At 40.6% G+C, this 17,774-nt stretch overlaps 4 protein-coding genes across 6 annotated transcripts; 2 read left to right on the top strand and 2 right to left on the bottom strand.

The window, feature by feature from the left end:
• The first annotated feature begins 10 nt into the window (after positions 1-10).
• On the top strand, positions 11-1,227 carry LOC124409695 (proteasome subunit beta type-3). Its single transcript, XM_046887478.1, has 3 exons — positions 11-156; positions 435-1,000; positions 1,113-1,227. The coding sequence occupies exons 1-3, from the start codon at positions 154-156 to the stop codon at positions 1,159-1,161; spliced, it is 618 nt and encodes a 205-aa protein (XP_046743434.1). The 5' UTR covers positions 11-153; the 3' UTR covers positions 1,162-1,227.
• Positions 1,228-1,437: 210 nt separating this feature from the next.
• LOC124409694 lies at positions 1,438-2,344 on the bottom strand. Its single transcript, XM_046887477.1, has 2 exons — positions 2,192-2,344; positions 1,438-2,102 (listed from the first exon to the last, which is right to left on the bottom strand). Exons 1-2 carry the CDS (start codon positions 2,241-2,243, stop codon positions 1,477-1,479), a joined length of 678 nt encoding a protein of 225 aa, XP_046743433.1. The 5' UTR covers positions 2,244-2,344; the 3' UTR covers positions 1,438-1,476.
• A 162-nt stretch (positions 2,345-2,506) lies between these two features.
• On the top strand, positions 2,507-8,131 carry LOC124409686 (band 4.1-like protein 5). Of its 3 annotated transcripts, none has more exons than XM_046887462.1 (8): positions 2,507-2,555; positions 2,638-2,853; positions 3,123-3,270; positions 3,362-3,538; positions 3,620-4,348; positions 5,043-5,482; positions 5,828-6,268; positions 6,489-8,131. In XM_046887462.1, the coding sequence occupies exons 2-8, from the start codon at positions 2,701-2,703 to the stop codon at positions 6,618-6,620; spliced, it is 2,220 nt and encodes a 739-aa protein (XP_046743418.1). In that variant the 5' UTR covers positions 2,507-2,555; positions 2,638-2,700; the 3' UTR covers positions 6,621-8,131. The 3 variants fall into 3 exon arrangements, with proteins under 3 accessions (XP_046743418.1, XP_046743420.1, XP_046743419.1); XM_046887463.1 differs by having other exon boundaries at positions 2,548-2,565; XM_046887464.1 differs by lacking the exon at positions 5,828-6,268.
• A 2,918-nt stretch (positions 8,132-11,049) lies between these two features.
• On the bottom strand, positions 11,050-15,217 carry LOC124409689 (facilitated trehalose transporter Tret1-2 homolog). The gene is made up of 2 exons (XM_046887471.1): positions 15,120-15,217; positions 11,050-12,730 (listed from the first exon to the last, which is right to left on the bottom strand). The coding sequence occupies exon 2, from the start codon at positions 12,700-12,702 to the stop codon at positions 11,116-11,118; it is 1,587 nt and encodes a 528-aa protein (XP_046743427.1). The 5' UTR covers positions 12,703-12,730; positions 15,120-15,217; the 3' UTR covers positions 11,050-11,115.
• Between the last annotated feature and the right edge of the window lie 2,557 nt (positions 15,218-17,774).

Here is a 17,774-nt window from a genome sequence, read left to right as displayed (position 1 = left end):
CCAGAGTCAAGTACCACAGCTACAAATTACGATCTAAAATGGATCTAACCAGACACGTTAGTTTGAGGTTGAGATTTGGCAAAGCGGCACCGTTGCTCACCAATACAGCGTCCTGATCATTCCCAGCAACCAGGGCAAAGAAATTCCTTAGAAATGGTAAGAATTCAGATAAAACCAATAAGTCATAAATCATTTGAGTCAACAAATAATTTGCACTGCAAGATTGTACGCTATGTGGTGTGTAGTTTTATTTTTAGGTTAGGTTTATGTCAAACCGTGCATCAGATGACACTGCATATTTGTGTGACAGTAGCTATAACCATTCTATAATGAAGTAACGTACCTTACATTCTCATTAATTTCGAGAAACTCCTGTGCTTACAGGATATCTGGCCATCGGTCAAAATTTTCTAACTTCATATCAATTGTTTCAGAGTATCTTGGCATATAACGGAGGCGCTATCATAGCGATGAAAGGCAAAAACTGCGTTGCCATTGCTGCAGATCGTAGATTTGGGGTACAGGCACAGACGATATCATGCGACTTTGATAAGATATTTGAAATGGGTCCACATTTATACTTGGGACTTCCTGGTCTAGCCACAGATACCATTACTGTGATGGAGAGACTGAGATTTAGGTTGAATTTGTACGAGCTCAAGGAGGACAGGAAGATTCACCCCAAAACGTTTAGCTCCATGATCTCTAATTTACTGTATGAAAAGCGATTCGGTCCATACTTTGTTGAGCCGATTGTAGCTGGCCTAGACCCTGTCACCTTTGAGCCATTTGTCTGCAACATGGACTTGATTGGCTGCCCGAATGAGCCGGAGGACTTTGTGGTTGGTGGGACGTGCACAGAGCAGTTGTATGGAATGTGCGAGGTCCTTTACGAGCCTAATTTGGAGCCTGATGATCTTTTTGAAACTGTTAGCCAGGCTTTGGTCAATGCTTGTGATCGTGATGCCATTTCTGGATGGGGTGCAATTGTCCATATTATGTAAGTAATGTATTGCCCAAAATGTTATACAAAAGTGTTGTGAAGTGACGAAAAAAGGCTGGCATTCTAGCAATGCTAAATCTATTTACAAATGGTACATCTTTTTTTTCAGCGAAAAGGACAAGGTTACCACACGACACCTAAAGACACGTATGGACTGAAGCGATTCGGGCAAAATTCGTAAATTAACTTTCTTTATTAAGCTGTACGGTTAAGCAAAATGAAAAGAAAAAACCATAATAAACGAAATGATTTATTACACATTTTGGAAAAACATGAGGTTCATAGTATTCTGTAATCATTTCACCTTGTATGAATCAAATTAATTGCCTAACGTTTCATTATAAGAATTCACTATTTACTGCAAGTTTTTTGTCAGAGCGGCACTAAACATGTTTGGTCAACTTATTTCTTTTGAACCATACGTTTTTATTTTGCCTGTATAATACATTAATAGGATATTCTTGCTGACACTACTATTTTGTGACTGGTCCTAATTGCTCGGTCCTGGGTTGCTCGTGCGGGAATCTGAGCGGAAATACTTTTCTCTGTTTTTGTAAAACTGGTCTATCTTTCGATTTTTCAAGTTTTTCCATCACGTATTTTTCCGCGTCAAATTGCTCGGCTACGGCAATTTGCGCCAGAAGTTCAGCCTGGAAGGCTTTTTCTTTCCGCATTTCTCGCTTTTGTCTCACTTTAGCCCACTCATATTTCATCTTCTTCCGTAGCTTTTTTAACTTGTGTTTCTTCATTTTTTTTCTTCTAACTACTATCATTCTTTCCGCTCGTTTTTCTGCTTCATTTTCCTTCATGGGTGGAAGCTGGACAGATGATGTTGGAAAATCTTCAACATTGTCTACGCTGACACTTTTAGGCGGTTCTATTATTTCCAGGTTTGTGAGTATAGGGCATTTTATTATTTTAGAAATGTTTACTCCGTTATTTGTAATATTGGAATCAAAATCTAGACTACGTGGAGTAAAATTGATGTTAGAGTTCGGGCGCAGGTCTTTGTTGTTGTGTCTGATGCTCAATGGAACGACTAATCTACTAAAAACATCCGGAGGCGGTTTAGCCGTGTAACTTTGCGACGAAATGGTTCCTAGAAATGATAGGGAAGGTTGAGTTAGGTTAGGTAATGTCAACTCAGGCAATTTTCACAAGTTGTGCGCGACCTGACCTATTACTTACTTTTCGTATTTAACTGCAACTGACGCAGAAATCTATGTAGACCAAGGGCCATTTTCCACCTTTCTATGTAACGATATTAACATTAAAATTTAATCAATTCTCACGTTTTGATACCAACATGGCTACACGAATGGTGCGTAACAGTAGCAGACGATAAATAGTATCACTGGTTATATATCGCTAAAGATAGTCGGCACTATGAGCCGTACTGAAACGAGATGATTAGTACCGATACAGAAGATTTCTACCATCACCGCCTGAATTAATTGTTACCAAGCAAGTCTTCCTCCATATCTTTGTTTATAGTCTGTGGAATGTAGCGCTGCATTGTAAATGGCTGCCGTTGTCAACAGAAGGCGAAGGGGTGTGTTTAAGTTTGATATTTTATTCGATAATGTTCTGTTACCGTGTGCTACCAAAGTTTTAATACCATAAAAAATTTTCAGAAAACATCCAGCGATGATAAAAGCATTTCGTAACTAAGACAAGTGCCTCGGAAATCGGAGAAAATGTTGAGATTCTTATCGCGGCGCAGGGGACGCAGCACGACTGCCCAGGGCGGTTCGTCGCACATCAAGAATCAGAGATTATTGGGGAACAAAAATGTTGTACAATGCAGGGTTATCCTGCTGGACGGAACAGATTTGCCTATTGAACTGTCGGTAAGACAACAAACACTCTCTGGATAACCCCGATTCTTCCATCGACATACTGTGGTTTCTGAGTGCTTGTTATGCATATATAATGGTTTTTAAATTTCCGCCGAACCACAAACATATTTGTCGGCTATGCTAACAGCTAGAAATCCTAGGCTAGAATATCTTCCTACTTGCAGGCTTGGGTTGTTGGATAAAATTACATTATGTCTGTTTTGTTGTCTTTTTTTTTATTTATTTATTTATTTATTTATTTTTTTATCAACCATCTATAGAAAAAAGCATTGGCCAGTGATCTATATGAGCAAGTCTTCTACAGTTTGGATTTGATAGAGAAAGATTACTTTGGGCTGCAGTACACTGACAGCAATAATGTTCAGCACTGGCTTGATCCCACCAAACCTATCAAGAAGCAGGTTAAAAGTTAGTAGCTGCAATGCGTATGTGTTGCATTTTAAGTATACACTTTGAAATTTTTGAACACATTGAATTTATTCCCTTTATTCATCCGCAGTCGGACCACCGTACACTTTAAGATTAAAGGTAAAGTTTTATTCGTCGGAGCCTAATACTCTAAGGGAAGAATTGACACGATATCAGTTCTTCCTTCAACTGAAACATGACCTTCTTGATGGGAGACTGCATTGCCCGTATCCAGTCGCCATACAAATGGCAGCTCTCACTCTGCAGTGTAAGTAATGATTATTAATTGCTGTCAATTGCGTTACTTCGATTTAAATCACAGTGCTTCATCTTATTAATCTCTCATCAGCGGAACTGGGCGACTACGATCCGTCCGTGCATACCGCAGCAACGGTATCTGAATTTCGTTTTGTCAATGATCAGACAGAGCAGATGGAGCTTGAAATATTGGAGGAATATAAAAAGTGCTCGGGCCTGAGTCCAGCGCAGGCAGAATCCGCATATCTTGGAAAAGCCAAATGGCTCGATATGTACGGTGTAGATATGCATACCGTACTCGGTAAAGACGCTTGCGAATACTCGCTCGGCTTGACACCAACTGGAATTTTGGTATTCGAAGGTTCACAGAAGATAGGATTATTTTTCTGGCCGAAAATAGGAAGGCTGGATTTCAAAAAAAAGAAGCTGACTCTGGTTGTCGTAGAAGAGGATGACCAGGGCCAGGGTGAGCAGGAGCACACCTTTGTCTTTAGACTTGCCAACGAAAAAGCATGTAAACATCTGTGGAAGTGTGCCGTCGAGCACCATGCATTCTTCCGCTTGCGGGCACCAGTCAAGGGAGCCGGAGCCCGTCAGAACTTCTTCCGAATGGGATCACGATTCCGCTACAGTGGAAAGACAGAGTTTCAAACAACCCAGCTTAATCGAGCAAGACGCACTGTTCAATTCGAACGACGACCAAGCCAGCGATATGCCAGACGTCAGAGCCATGTTCTTCGCGAACGACAGCACCAAGTCGAACCGCCGCAAGATCAGCCGCAGGCCCAACCTCAGCATCCTCAAGTTCAGCCTCCCGCTGGTAAGAATTTAAAAATTATTCTCATTCTGGTTAATTTTGTTCTAACAATGAAACGAAGTGTCTACGATTGTCGTTCATTTTTTTTTATGTATTTATTTTTTAAATTTATTTAATGCAGAACGGGCACTTACGCAATACCAATACATGAAAATCAAAAAAGACTTCTGGCATACCTATCATGTAACAAATTTATAACTTTATTGATTTTTCAATCTTAGTTTTCCTAAGTTTGCTGTTAATCTCTTTACAACCACGTCTTGACTTGAGTGAAATAAATTTATTATGTCGTTGTTTATGTTTACAAATTTCATTGCTCGTTATAGTGAGAATATCTTTATTAGGTTGACGTTGGTATCAAAATAAGGTATTGATAAATGGGCAGTAGCTCCAGACATGTTATGTGTGATATGGAATTTAACATTTCTCAACAGTTAACTGCCGTTCACATTGCCATTTGTGAGATTGAAAATAAAGATGAGATTATTCTTTGCTCTAGCCACTTCCTACATATGAATGCATGTTATTTTCATACTGTTGTCGTAGTCATGATTGTTGTGTGCCATAGGTGCATCTGTATAATATGATACATATGTTAAATAATTGTGCTCAACACTTGCAAGAACATTTTTACTATGTGATGCTGAGCTCTTCTCACGTCCTTTACATTAGTTTACCCTCTGCAACTTTATTCCAGCTGTAGAAACCGACACCATCAGACGCGAGCCCAGCAGATGTAGCTCAAATTCAACCAGTTCAAGCATCCAGGGCGCTTCGTCACCACTAGTAGATTCGTTGCTTAAATCGTTAGCAAAGGATCAACATCCTCTAGAATCAAGAAATCAAACCACAGCTACTGGTACAGACAAGGAAGCTGAGCCGGTTAAGCCATGCTTAACTGCTGAGAATATGAATAGTCAGCAGCCACTGTTGGTACCCAATAACCAAGTCGGTGGTGGCTCCACGCTGCCTCCTCGCACTCCTATACCTCCCGAATCACTAAAATGTAACATACTGAAGGCAAAATCACTGGAACAGGGAAAAAATTCGAATCTTGTATCTGTCAGCACTGCCGAACCGCCTTCACTACCTCCAGACAAGAATCTGCACACCGAGGCTGCAACTATAGTGTCCGTGGTAAGTTGATCCATACATATCATCTTTCGTCGGCAAAGTAATCTTACAAAAGTTTGCCTTGATAAATCAGTGGTATGGATCCTGCCTGGCAGTGTTACTACATTGATACGAGTGCCTTTGATATTAATTAATGAGAAACGTTGCAGCAATGGAAAGATGTTGGTCAAAAATATGTTTGACGAATTTTTTGTCAACCCCCCTCTCACGAAATCCTACTGTCAATTTTGGTCAATTGTGTTGAGTATCTTTGTTGTTGCTCTTGTTTAAGTGGTGTTCTTATTTTTTGTTTGTGGCTAGCTTTCTATTTTTACACATTTTGTTGCTTTTGCTTGGCTAATCGCATAGGGTGGAGACAAATTGACACTCTCTGTGAGCGGAGCAGCTGCAGCTACACTTCCGGCTGATGATACGGTTACCGTGACACACTTCTCGTTGGACAGTTGGGGTCAGATTGAGCAGAAAACTACACCGCTAACCCCCAAGGTTTCTAATCAGTCCCAGAACCCGTTTAATCCTTTCACAAGCAACGAGAACAATGACCTTGCCCAAGTTTCGGAGGAAAAAGAAATGCCAGCAGCTAGGACCATAGGCGAAGAGGAAGAAAATAAAAACACAAATCCCTTTATCGACTGTAATCCATTCTTTGGCTTACTGAATCCATTTAAAGAGGAACAGTCTGTTGCTTTGGAGCGGAAGGATGACGGGGAGAGAGAAGTTGAGCGAGGTGGGGCGAGGATTGTGAAAACTGAGGAAATTCAAACTACGACAACCACTGTTGCTCATAAGGTATGGTTCTTGCTGTGTTGATCATTGCTTGCTGATTTATTGAACAGCAGTGTTTCCCCTGATTCGTTCTCAGTTTTACCCTGTTCCTACGTTGTTTGGTATCTGTGCTGTATACAACTCCGCGTTCCTAGTGACTATACATTGGATTAACAAACTAAGTAGCAAAGGAAACCTCATCTTTTTTGGAATTTGAAAGATCGTTTTTGATTGCTTCTTCCAGGATGATGGGCAGGAAGTTTCTGATATTAGTCCATGGCTCGTGGCTGACCCAACTCAGGAGACTCCATCGGTTCAAAGCCCGCCACGCCATACTGTAATCACTAGAAAGACAGTCATCACTACACAGCTATGAATTCTGCCAGAACTTTGTTCATCAATCTGTTCAGTGTTTTTAAATATTTTAACCACAACAGTATCGTTCCTTCCAGGTTTATAAATATATACAATCCATTTTATTCATATATTATATAGATACATATATATATATATACCATATATATACAAATATATACACACACGTGCCTTTACCAGATAGTGGAAAGAAAATTGAGAAGGAAAATGTGAAATTCGACACGATTGATGACTTGAACGAATGGTGATTCGTTTTCATCAACGATGACATTGTTTATTTTCTGTTCGCCAAGATTTGCCTGCAGTTTTTTTAGTCCATTTTGTTTGTTTTTTTTTTTCGTTATATTCTTTGTTATTTATTTGTAAATAAGATACAAATTTTTATGTTACTAAATTCACACGATTTACATCACGCATGTATTCATCCAACTGAAGACTGGACGGTTTTTTTCTTGTCTTCATATTCGAAGTCTCACGTTAATTGCAAACTATAGTATGATTATAATCCTGCGGATGATCAATCAAGTACGTGTTTCAAATTTTTTGAACGTTTAATTTGATATTGGATTACCTTAATTATACTCGGTTTTCACGGGTGAAGTAAGGCAGCTATAAAGTTTTTACGCTTAATTTATATTGGTGTATCCTGAGTAGAAATATTATGATGATTGATAGGAAGGAGTGGGTTAAAAAGGAATCTCTTAACTGATGAAGTATTCGACGAACGTATTATCGGGACCATAACGTTTGTACTATTTATAACAATTCTCTTAGAATAATATTAGGATATACAATCATAAAAACGTATATATTTAATTTTAAGACCTGGCACGTTATACCTGCCACATTACTAACAAAGTGTGTAATATCTATACGTAGAAATGTATCTTGACCTAGGTATTATATATGTAGCAGAATCTTGAATATGTAGGTCTTCTCAACAAAAACTCAATTCTTTGTGTTTATTAAAAACATGCCTTAGGTAGGACCCACAGTTGGCTCAAAACGTCAACACTAAAAATTGAGTTTTCGTTGAGAAAGATCTACATGTCCAAGATTCCGCTATATCCAATATTTGTACACTTAAATACATGCATCAGTTACCAGAACTGATGGAGAGAGCGTGCACCTAATTCACCTGCCTCCGGACTTTTTACATCATCTTTTCATCACGAAATGATCATTGCATTATTTTTTCTGACTCTAAAGTAAGCTTTTATGGTTCAAATTGAACTCTTGATATTTTTTTAATTCCGCTCGCTCTCCTTTCTACGTTTGCATACGTATAGATACGTACATAAATGTATCGCGTATATTAACGCAACCATACAGATACTTATACAAAATGTATTAGCGTTGTGCATTCCATAAGGTATAAAATAATATTACGTGGCCTTACTTATGTTGTAATACAATTATTGTCAGAAAATTGTGCCTCGTTAGGACATTTATACACATACATATGAAAAGTGTATCTAGGACTCTTTCTACAAATAGAAATTAAATTAATAGCGATATGTGTGTATACATATACATGCATATATATATATATACATATATATATGATACATAAATATTATACATATATGATAATAATTTGAATGTAGATATACAATATTTAGTCACACACATTTAATATGTGTAGAATTTTATAATGTCATGCGTGAATATCCCTGATCTATTCCGTCCCGAAAATAAACCATATATAGAAAGAAAAAAAGTGTATAACGCGAAAATCTATACATTTTGTTTTCCCCCAATAATTCAGGAAATGTGTGTATTCTTATCGAATGCAATATATGTCTCATTCATTCTTATTTATTATTGAAGAAAAAGTTCTCGTAAGGCAAGGATGTATGTAACGATATTCTTAAAGACACGCCGTTCCCGTCGAAAGATTTGGGCGATGTATAAAATCAGGGAAAAAAGAAGACAGTTTGATTCGGATAAAGTGCGATGGATACAGAAGCGTAGCTTTTTTCTTTGTGTGTTTGTGTGTGGTGTATTTGACGGATGACGAAGTGCAGTTACTGCAATTCGTATAAAGTATGGGTGAATACTGTGTACGTGGATGTTTATTTGCATGTATGAATTTTGTTCTCTAGCCCTGGAGGCGGCTCTCTCTCTTTTTTTTTACATAGGTTTGTATATTCTTTACTTTTCAGTTAGTAATTTATAAATGAATTTTAATTACTGTGTTAATTAAAGTGTGCAAGACAAGATTCAAATAGAAAAATGTTTATGCACTCAAACGAAGATGTACGAAATTTTGAAAAATTGGCTTCAGACACCATCACGCTGAGTATAGAAGGCGTGTGATACACCGATGGCGAAAATTTGTAACTCCAGGGGGATATACGAAAATAAATTGCGAAACGTGATTGTGAAAAAGAATTTTATGTGAGGTGATTAAAATTAGTGATACGGTTTCAAATATACTGATTGCCTACGATATTCAGCAACCGTAAAATTGATTAAAATTTAGTTGTGCACTATGCATAAACATTTGGAAAAGAAAAGGAAAACGGTTACGAGATCGGGCGCGATGTCTCCCGGACGTGCATCATTGAATTTAATCCGCCATTATAAAAGTTCTTAAATTACTTCCGGTTAGTCAGCGATGTATGTACGAAGAGCCGTTTTTTAGAGTTTGCAAGTGATGGAAATTTCGGAAATATGTCGACGATTCCATAAAATGATTATTAGTGTTAATAAGATAAGTTAATTGAATTGAAGAAAGTCTCACCGTTCTTTTCTTCCTCAGCGATTTCCGTCAACTGTTTCTTGTTTCTCACCGAGAATTAGTTGTGCGAAATAATTATTCTCATGATTAGTTTCCGTCTTCGCAATTGCCGATCCCGATTCATGCATGATAGATCCCAGTTCCGAGTCAGCTGCAAAGAAACGGATATCGCAGAGCTCGCCATAATATGTCTGCTGTAGGAGAAAACGACCGTCAATCGAGGAAGCGATGGGTTTTCGAGTAAATCTATTCGAATAGCGCACTATTCGTTCGAGCGCTCTGCCTAACGTCAAGTAATATCATTCGTAATCTTCGTGGTCGAGCGAATATCAGTCTGTCGTTTTGTGATTATATTTTTTTTGCTTCCGTTTCTCTAGAAATTTCTATACAATTGAATTAATTATATATAATGCTCTAAAAGATCACTGACTGGGACGATTCAGGAGCAACGTCGCTACTTCTGCCGTCGGCGGCAAAGAGCTTGCACGAAAGGGGGGAAACGCATTTCTTCGTCCTGGGGGGTCAATTTAGGATAATCAATATGGATAGGTATATACTACATATATATATATACACACAATGCTTCTGACGTTGTCGTCGTTATCCCGAATATGTGATGCGCCGTTTACTTTTACGTCAATTTTCTGACACAAAGGTCTGCACTAGGTGATTTCATTGGCCCGATCTAACGGAATAGACCAATGAAATCATTTGGTGTTATGTTGTGTCAGAAAATTGAAGTAAAAGAAAAGCGCCGTGTATATCTTATACATGGGGATCACAGACGGTCGCATTATACCTAATATACCTATATTACTGCAACTTGTAATGATAGGGTAAATGAAGATATTGTCACGTATTTGCTTCTTCATCCTTATTAAATCAGGCGATCGCTAAATAGATAGATTTTTCCTCTGGCATATGTATAATAATAGATTAGATCCTATAATTGATATGTCGGCAAGAACGTGCACTCGCTACAAAACACATCATCTACATATATTGCATATATTACATATATAAGAACGAGAAATAATTGTTCGTTACTTAGTTAATAATCTAGAACCTAGAATAGGTCTAGTGTATAGGCGACTTCCGGTGGTGGGGGAAACCCCGCCGCAGCCGCTACCGTTTTACCCATGTACCACGCCCCTTCGCGTGCATTATACGCAGTGTGCTTGCGTATTATGTACGTATCGTGTGTACCTTATATATCCCTACCCCCCCACCCCCACATCGCAGCAGCATTCGACTTCTAATCACATATTCTTTATGGGGTTTAACGACGTCCGCCTTCTCTTCATTGACGTTGACGATTATCATACATGTACCAGTTAGAGATATAGAGGCCTCTTTCCTAGGCTTTTACATATTTTGAAAAGCTGATTCTACCATGGGCTTGATTTTTCTCTTCCGTGTTAAATTCAGAACGTTATATTCATCGTGCATCCGTTCAGCTTATTCACACGATGTTTACATATGCAGGACCGCAGTATAATAAGTATACGCATGCATAAGTACTTTATCTAATATGTCATGCAGGCGAATGAATCGTTACATATTATTTCACATTTTATATAAAAACGTAGGTGTAATTGACACTGGCGAAAAAAAGCGTTACAACTATAAGAAATTCAGGTCGTCATATTCGCTGAAAGAATGTTTATACTTTCTACTCCCTGCAGGTTATTATCATATACATATAAATATATAATACAATATACATTAATTACACTATATATAAGTTACTTTACTACGGGTCACTTCTCTTCATACTGTCATCATAAACTGTACGAGTCGTATTCGCGGTTGCGACTACGGCGGCGGTGGCAGCGTTTTTTTTCCGCAAGAAGTGATCCTCGATATCTTCGAGAGTTTTGTCCTTGGTCTCAGGTAAGAAGAAGTAGAAGAAAACCGTACCAGCCGCGGTCAGAGATCCGTAAAGTAGAAAAGTTCCCGGATTACCCAGAGTCGCGATCATCTCAGGTCCAGTCTTGACGACGACGAAAAAGCAAACGAATGCGAAGCCCGAACTGAGGCCGGATCCGAGGCCGCGTGCCGCCACGGGGAATATCTCGCCGCATAAAAGCCAGGGCAGTGGCACCAGGCCGATGCTGACTAGGCAGACGAAGACGATGAGCATCGAACCCGGAAGCCACGGCATTCCCAGGCCGAAGAGCAGGCCTCCGCCGAGTACGAAGAGGCTGCACGCCGTTCCGGCGCCGGAAACGAGGGCGAGGACTCGTCGGCCGCATCGGCGGGTCAACCAGCAGGCAAACAGGCTGGCGATGAGGCGAACGACGTCAAGAACCAGGGTCGCGTAATGCGCGTTGCGGTTATCCGCGGGTCCTGAAACGTTGGCGATCAATTGTACGCAGTAAAAGGCGACCGCATTCACGCCCGAAAACTGTTGTACGAAGAAAAATACGTTGAGGATCGCTAGAGGCGCGAGAAACGTCCGGGACTTCCAGACTCCGCCGCGGGTCGAGCTTGCGAGGGATTCCGACGAACGATGCTCCAACGCTCGAAGTTCCGCAACCGCGTTCTTACCACGGAGGTAAAGCCAGGCGTTCGTTGCATCGGAAATGCGCTTCTTCTTTACGAGCCAGGCTGGGCTCTCCGGGGCGAAGAGGCAGGCGAGGAAAGACAAAACAGGGAACCCGGCGCAAAGGTGGGCGGCGACCCGCCACGAGAACCAGGTCCCGAGGACGTGGGAGATCAATATCCCCACGGCAATGGCCAGGCTTATACCGGCCAGCAGGATCCCGCGCATGCGCGGCTCGCTCGTCTCGGCCACGTAAACCGGGCCCAGAGGACCCTGGAGGCCGACGCAGAGGCCCGACAAGAGACGACCGACAATCAGGGCCGTGAAATTCGGCGCAAACCCGATCGTCAGCCAGGCGATCACGTACGCGGGACTCACCAGGATCTGAGTGAGGCGTCTGCCCAGTCGCTCCATCAGGATACCCGACAGCCAGCAACCCGGGCCCATCAGGAGGGCCGCGGAGGCCGCGATCCAAGATTCCTCCTCGAGGCCGCTCGTTGTTATTCGATGATCCCTGTCGTAATCGTTCAGCTCGTTTTCTGGCCAGAAGACGCTGCTCACGTTTGAAGCTGGGCCGAATCGCTCTGCTGTTGCTGCTGAGTCAGGCTTCAGTTGCGGCAGCAGCACCGCGCTGTAACCGAACGTAGCGCCGACCGATATAGTAGACATTATCGGGCCGATCGCCGTCAGTATTTGTCTCAATAGCTGTGACCTTCCCGAGTCTTCCTTTCCCGACGAAGCATCCGGCTGCGTCGTCGCTTCCGTTGTGCGGTTATTTCTGTTCTCATCCTCCATTGCAACGCTTCGGGTTACAGTTAATCACCTGCGTGCGTATTAAACATGTTATATAGGTAGGTATAGGTAGGCGGTTGGATCTATAATAAGACTTTGAGAGGAGTTTCAGGTATAGGATTAATATGCGATGTTGAATATGTGAAGGAAGATATAAAACGTTGGAAAGGAGGTGTGTCAATATAAGGCCATTTTTTGAACCACGTCAGGTTCACTTCAAACTAGGTATATCGGTATTTTATTCTTTTCGATAAGAGTCACAGTTCGCGATGAGATTCGTTTGTTCTCCGAGCAATTATTGTAGATCTGAAGAACATCCTTGGCTCTCAGGATTGTGGGAAATGACGTGCTTATATGGTCTATTCATCCGTCTATTACAATTATCAAAAGATATTGAAACAATATTAATATATTGCTTGCGAGCAATTAGCTGATGAATAAGTGGTTCAAACTTGATTGAAATAAGGAGTTCCAGATCCTTAGGGAACGTGATAAATGTACCTATTAAACACACTTATCTAATCTAGTAGAACTTCGTCACAGCCTGGATCGCGTTAGCGTGAAATATTTTTTTAACTCACCGCGTCTCGGTCTTAGAGAAATACAATAGTTATTGTAATCATCCCGAAAATGCAACTTTTCATTAGCTGTCCACATTTTGAAGTCTTAAAAATCACCTCCAATTGTATTCCGTGTAGATCAGTGTGTGTCTATGAATGTTTGTACGCATGCGGTGATCAAATTTTTTGTCTGACGATATCTCGAGAACGAGTTACCGGATTTTAATGATCTTAGTGCCAATCGACGCGATTTTTCCAAACTTAAAACTGGTTAAATTTTGGCTTCGAACTTTTCAGTACTTTTCGAATTATTTAAATACAAGAATTCTAAAGAATGAAGTCAAAATGATTGAGAATGGACGAACAGATTCGAGTGAAAATTGGTACCATGAGGTTTTTTTGGTCGCTGATGACGTATTTCATATCGCGGTATTCCAAAGTTCGAATAAATAATGACACTAGGGGAGTAGGGTTGTAAGGGGAGTAGGTTTTTACAAAGCTTATTATTTCTAAACTACATGGGAGATGGTACCACGGGTTGGGGGGGGTTAAAATACCTCAGCCCCCCCTCTTAACCCGTGGCATCATCCTCCAGAAATCCCAGAAATAACAAGCTTTGTAACAACCTACCCGTGTCACTTCTAGCCCTAGTCTCCCCAACTGTAATTACCGTCGTTGTTTTTGTTACGTATTGTTATTATTATTATCATCATAATTATTTTACGTCGAAGTTGAAGCCGGAAAGTTTCTAAAGAGGTTAGACAATCATGGTCACCCCGAACCCGCCCGTTTATCTGTAATATTATTAGACAAATCAATTGTGGATTGCGGGAATCGTTAAAATTAATACCGGAAACAGTAAACGCGAGGTGTAATCGTTTTACAAATGACCAGAAAGTAAAAAATCATGTTTCATAAGGTGCTCTCATAAAAACGGAGAAATAACAGTCATCAGAAAATAAGTCATATGCGACATTTTTCATGCTTCGAGTTCTGGACTTAGAGATGTAAACAAATGACTCGATGCATGACGTCAACAAGCTCTCCTTTTGTTCGATATAATCGTTCAGTTAGCAATTGTCTTTTCTGTTTATTTCAACCATCTAGTTCCATGGCAGTTTAGTGTGGTAGGTGATACACAGTAATTAGAGAAAACTGTCGCTTTGGTCTGCTGTATATAATAAGATTTATTGCTAGAGTAAAGATCGCATGTCGTATACCTAAAAGCGGATAAAAGTTTATTGATATATGGTGGGTTGTGACGATCATCGAAACGAGTAAAAACCGAACTTCGAAGCAAATCTAACGTGGTGTAAAGAACGACTTTATTGACACCCCACCTGCGTGTATTGTTAAAAATGATTGTGAATTTACTACACATTTACTGTATAAAAAAGTTGTCGATTTACGAAATTAGGTTGCAAATTTATAAATTCAGTACAGCAATGTAAATTACCAGGTATTCGTCTTAAGTTTACATTGAAAATTGACTTTACTAAAATTTATAAGAAAAACAGAAAAAAGTATAATTTAAATTTATATAACTAAATTGTGTAGTAAATTTATTGTACATCTAAATTGAATAAACAGTAAATGTATGGTGAACTCACTTTTCCGTATTTGAATAAAGCTTCTAATATACAGCGGAGATAGTTCCATATAAAAACTCTTAAGTGTTCTGTACTAAGCGCAGCCTCGATGCCTACAGCGACGAAGTAGATTGATTTTACGGCAACGAATTTTCTTCGGTTCGTGAGAACCTAAAAGTGGGTATATGATGAGTAGTGTAAACGCTTTGCAAACGTTGCGTTCTTACGTCATGTATGTTTACTGTAGGTACAACGGTAAACAGTGACTTACACTTATGCAATGTAGGTATAAACCTCCACACTTGTCAAACACGTCAAAAACTAGAACAGCGCTATTGGAAACGATCACTGACGATATTACGTTTATAGGTATGCAATAGACAGCTTTTATAATTGTCTATAACATCCGACGATAAATGCGTATACCGCCACGCGTTTCCGGAACGAACGACGACTGACGGAAACGATTGATCGTTGCGCGGTTTTCAACTTGGACTAACAGCAGTCATCATTCCAACGTAGCGCGAGATTCGGCGTAGGTATCGTACTGCAGATATACTTTCTCCATTAGCCACTTTCGTGCAGCTTTCACTACGACGTTATACCGTCATCACCGCACACAAAACTGTTTTCGGTGTATTCGTAATACACACAAACACATGTAGATGCCGTATGGCGGCACCGCAGCACGGTAGCTAGTCATCAGCGAGCCCCGTGCTTAAATACACCTATATTTTTACACCGTACGAAAAACTCGTCGTCGTATAATGACTTAAGTATCATTCACAATCGACTTAGTGCAGTGCGGTGCATACGGAAGTTTGGGAATGCGAATACGAAAAGTGGGAGTAGAAACGGTAGGATTAGTGCAGAACCTAGCAATCTCAAAGTTTCTGCACTGCACCACGAATCAAACCATTGCAACGACCAATCAAATAAACGCTTTGAAAATTCGCGCAGAATCTTTGCGTAAAATTAACATGAAATATACCTGATATAGACGAATTATTCACCGAGAAATTACAAAATTATCCGGTAACATGGAACCGGTCCTTAGGAACCTTTCGTGATGCTAAGACAAAAAAAATGCCTAAAAAGAAATATTTTCAGTAATATTACGGCAGTACACGAGACTTTTTTGATGAGAGGTTCACTTTCATCCTTAAAGGTTCTGTCTCAAAACTCAAAATGTTACATCTTTCTCCACTGCAATACCAACGACTTGTGAACGCTAGTGTTCTGGACTACCACTTGCAATGATACCTTACATCTTTACATTAGGTGCCCACAGAGAGGGGGAATTGACTGCGGTACTCTCGTGACCGACGTACATGATGCTCCGAGAGGAAATCTTTTATACAACGCGAGCACGTTTTACGCGTGTTTTCATAAGTATTTTCCGTACACAAAGTACCCGTTTGTATGACGGTCCGGGAGTCTGCGAATGCGCATGCGCAGAGTACTGAAACGACCACTTTTAACTTCTAGGACTTAAAAGTGGTAATTTCTGTACAGCTTTCATGCGCTGTCGCGACAAACACAGTGAACCGATCTAACATTTCGCCATCCTAACCTCAAATTCGTGCTTCGTGAAACAACGCGTAACATGCTCTTGTTATATAAAATATCGTGTGCAACATGGAGGCAACGGTCTTTTCGCCCCGCGTATTTGCAATATCGCTTTCGGTTCGTATGCGTGCTCACTTGCAACTCATAGCAAACTTACGCTCGTCCCGAAAAGATCATGTTTGCCTTATTGTCGTACATACAATATACTGTTATGGAAATATCCTCCGATCCTATCGGGGTTAAGCGATCTTTCCAACATGTTGTCGTCTCACGAGTATTCGTTTCCGATATATACACATATATACTTCCGGTAAACTTTTGTTTTCCATTAATTGCCGCCAATCGTCGTTCCAAATCTATAAAATCCATTCTGTAAGTCGAGAAAACCATGGAACTAGTGAGTGGCGCCGGATATCGTACGGCTAAAGAGGCGTGGCTGCGCTCAGACAGCTCACCAGTAGCAAATGGCGGCAGGCGTGGCTAGTCGCCATTTTGTACCGCCCACTGCGCTGTCATACGCGGGACACGCCCAGTGGTTCGCTATGCTTCTTATTTTCCTTCGTCTTCTTCTTGGGTTTGATCTCGCTCTGACGCATGATCGGCTGCGTAGATGCAGCTCACGTACCGCTTGGAAGGCGCGTTCTCAACCCCCCGGTTAAGGTTCCAAAAAATTTTCCCTTGCGGCGCATGTTCATCGGCCGAACTCGTGATATGCCACGGCCTGCCGACTCGGTCCCTGGAAGCCTGCAATACCATTTCGAACGCTATCGATGCAAATGCTGCTGCTACTGCTGGCGTATGATGATCGAGACAAAGGAATTGCGGTGAACGATGAACTGCGAGCGGCACACATACGCTGTTCACTTGCAGTACTCACGCACGAGGTGAAACAACTATGGTAGGTGTGGAGCACTTGACACCTCATAAATTAGTAGGTGGGGAATTCCAATTTGTTTCAATAACTTGAATATCAAGTGATTTAAAGACAAAGAAAACTTATTGACTAACATGATGAGAATTGAAATTGTAAGTGCTGATGAGCTTTCAATTTATTTATTTTCACGTGTTAATATTCAAAAGTAGGCAGTACTCGCGCCATATGCTCACACGGTAGGCGACGCGCAGCTAACGTATGCTATAACCCATATTCATCAAGATATGTCTGAAGACTTAGATCTCAACCGTGTCATCAACGATTTTATCAATGTTAACAACCGCAAAAGAGTAACTTTCGCTGCGAAAAAATAAAAAACAAAGCTGTATTGTATAAATAAATAAAAAGTTTATCGGTGTTGGTTTATGTTTTAGACCCCCCCCCCCCCCCCCCCCATTCAGCTCTACACATCGGAAATATACG

The sequence above is a fragment of the Diprion similis genome, chromosome 8, assembly GCF_021155765.1.
Source record: "Diprion similis isolate iyDipSimi1 chromosome 8, iyDipSimi1.1, whole genome shotgun sequence".
Taxonomy (NCBI): Eukaryota; Metazoa; Arthropoda; class Insecta; order Hymenoptera; family Diprionidae; genus Diprion; species Diprion similis.
Note: the sequence above shows the minus strand (reverse complement) of the source record. Positions and strands in the feature narration are given on the sequence as shown.

Excerpts from the sequence above, each read along its gene's own strand:
- LOC124409695 (XM_046887478.1), top strand. Across the intron at positions 1,001-1,112 it reads GGTGCAATTGTCCATATTAT|CGAAAAGGACAAGGTTACCA; the intron begins GTAAGTAATGTA and ends CTTTTTTTTCAG.
- LOC124409694 (XM_046887477.1), bottom strand. The coding sequence starts at position 2,243 with ATGGCCCTTGGTCTACATAGATTTCTGCGTCAGTTGCAGTTAAATACG. Across the intron at positions 2,103-2,191 it reads GTTGCAGTTAAATACGAAAA|GAACCATTTCGTCGCAAAGT; the intron begins GTAAGTAATAGG and ends TATCATTTCTAG.
- LOC124409689 (XM_046887471.1), bottom strand. The coding sequence starts at position 12,702 with ATGGAGGATGAGAACAGAAATAACCGCACAACGGAAGCGACGACGCAG.
- LOC124409686 (XM_046887462.1), top strand. The coding sequence starts at position 2,701 with ATGTTGAGATTCTTATCGCGGCGCAGGGGACGCAGCACGACTGCCCAG. Across the intron at positions 3,271-3,361 it reads TATCAAGAAGCAGGTTAAAA|TCGGACCACCGTACACTTTA; the intron begins GTTAGTAGCTGC and ends ATTCATCCGCAG. Across the intron at positions 3,539-3,619 it reads GGCAGCTCTCACTCTGCAGT|CGGAACTGGGCGACTACGAT; the intron begins GTAAGTAATGAT and ends ATCTCTCATCAG.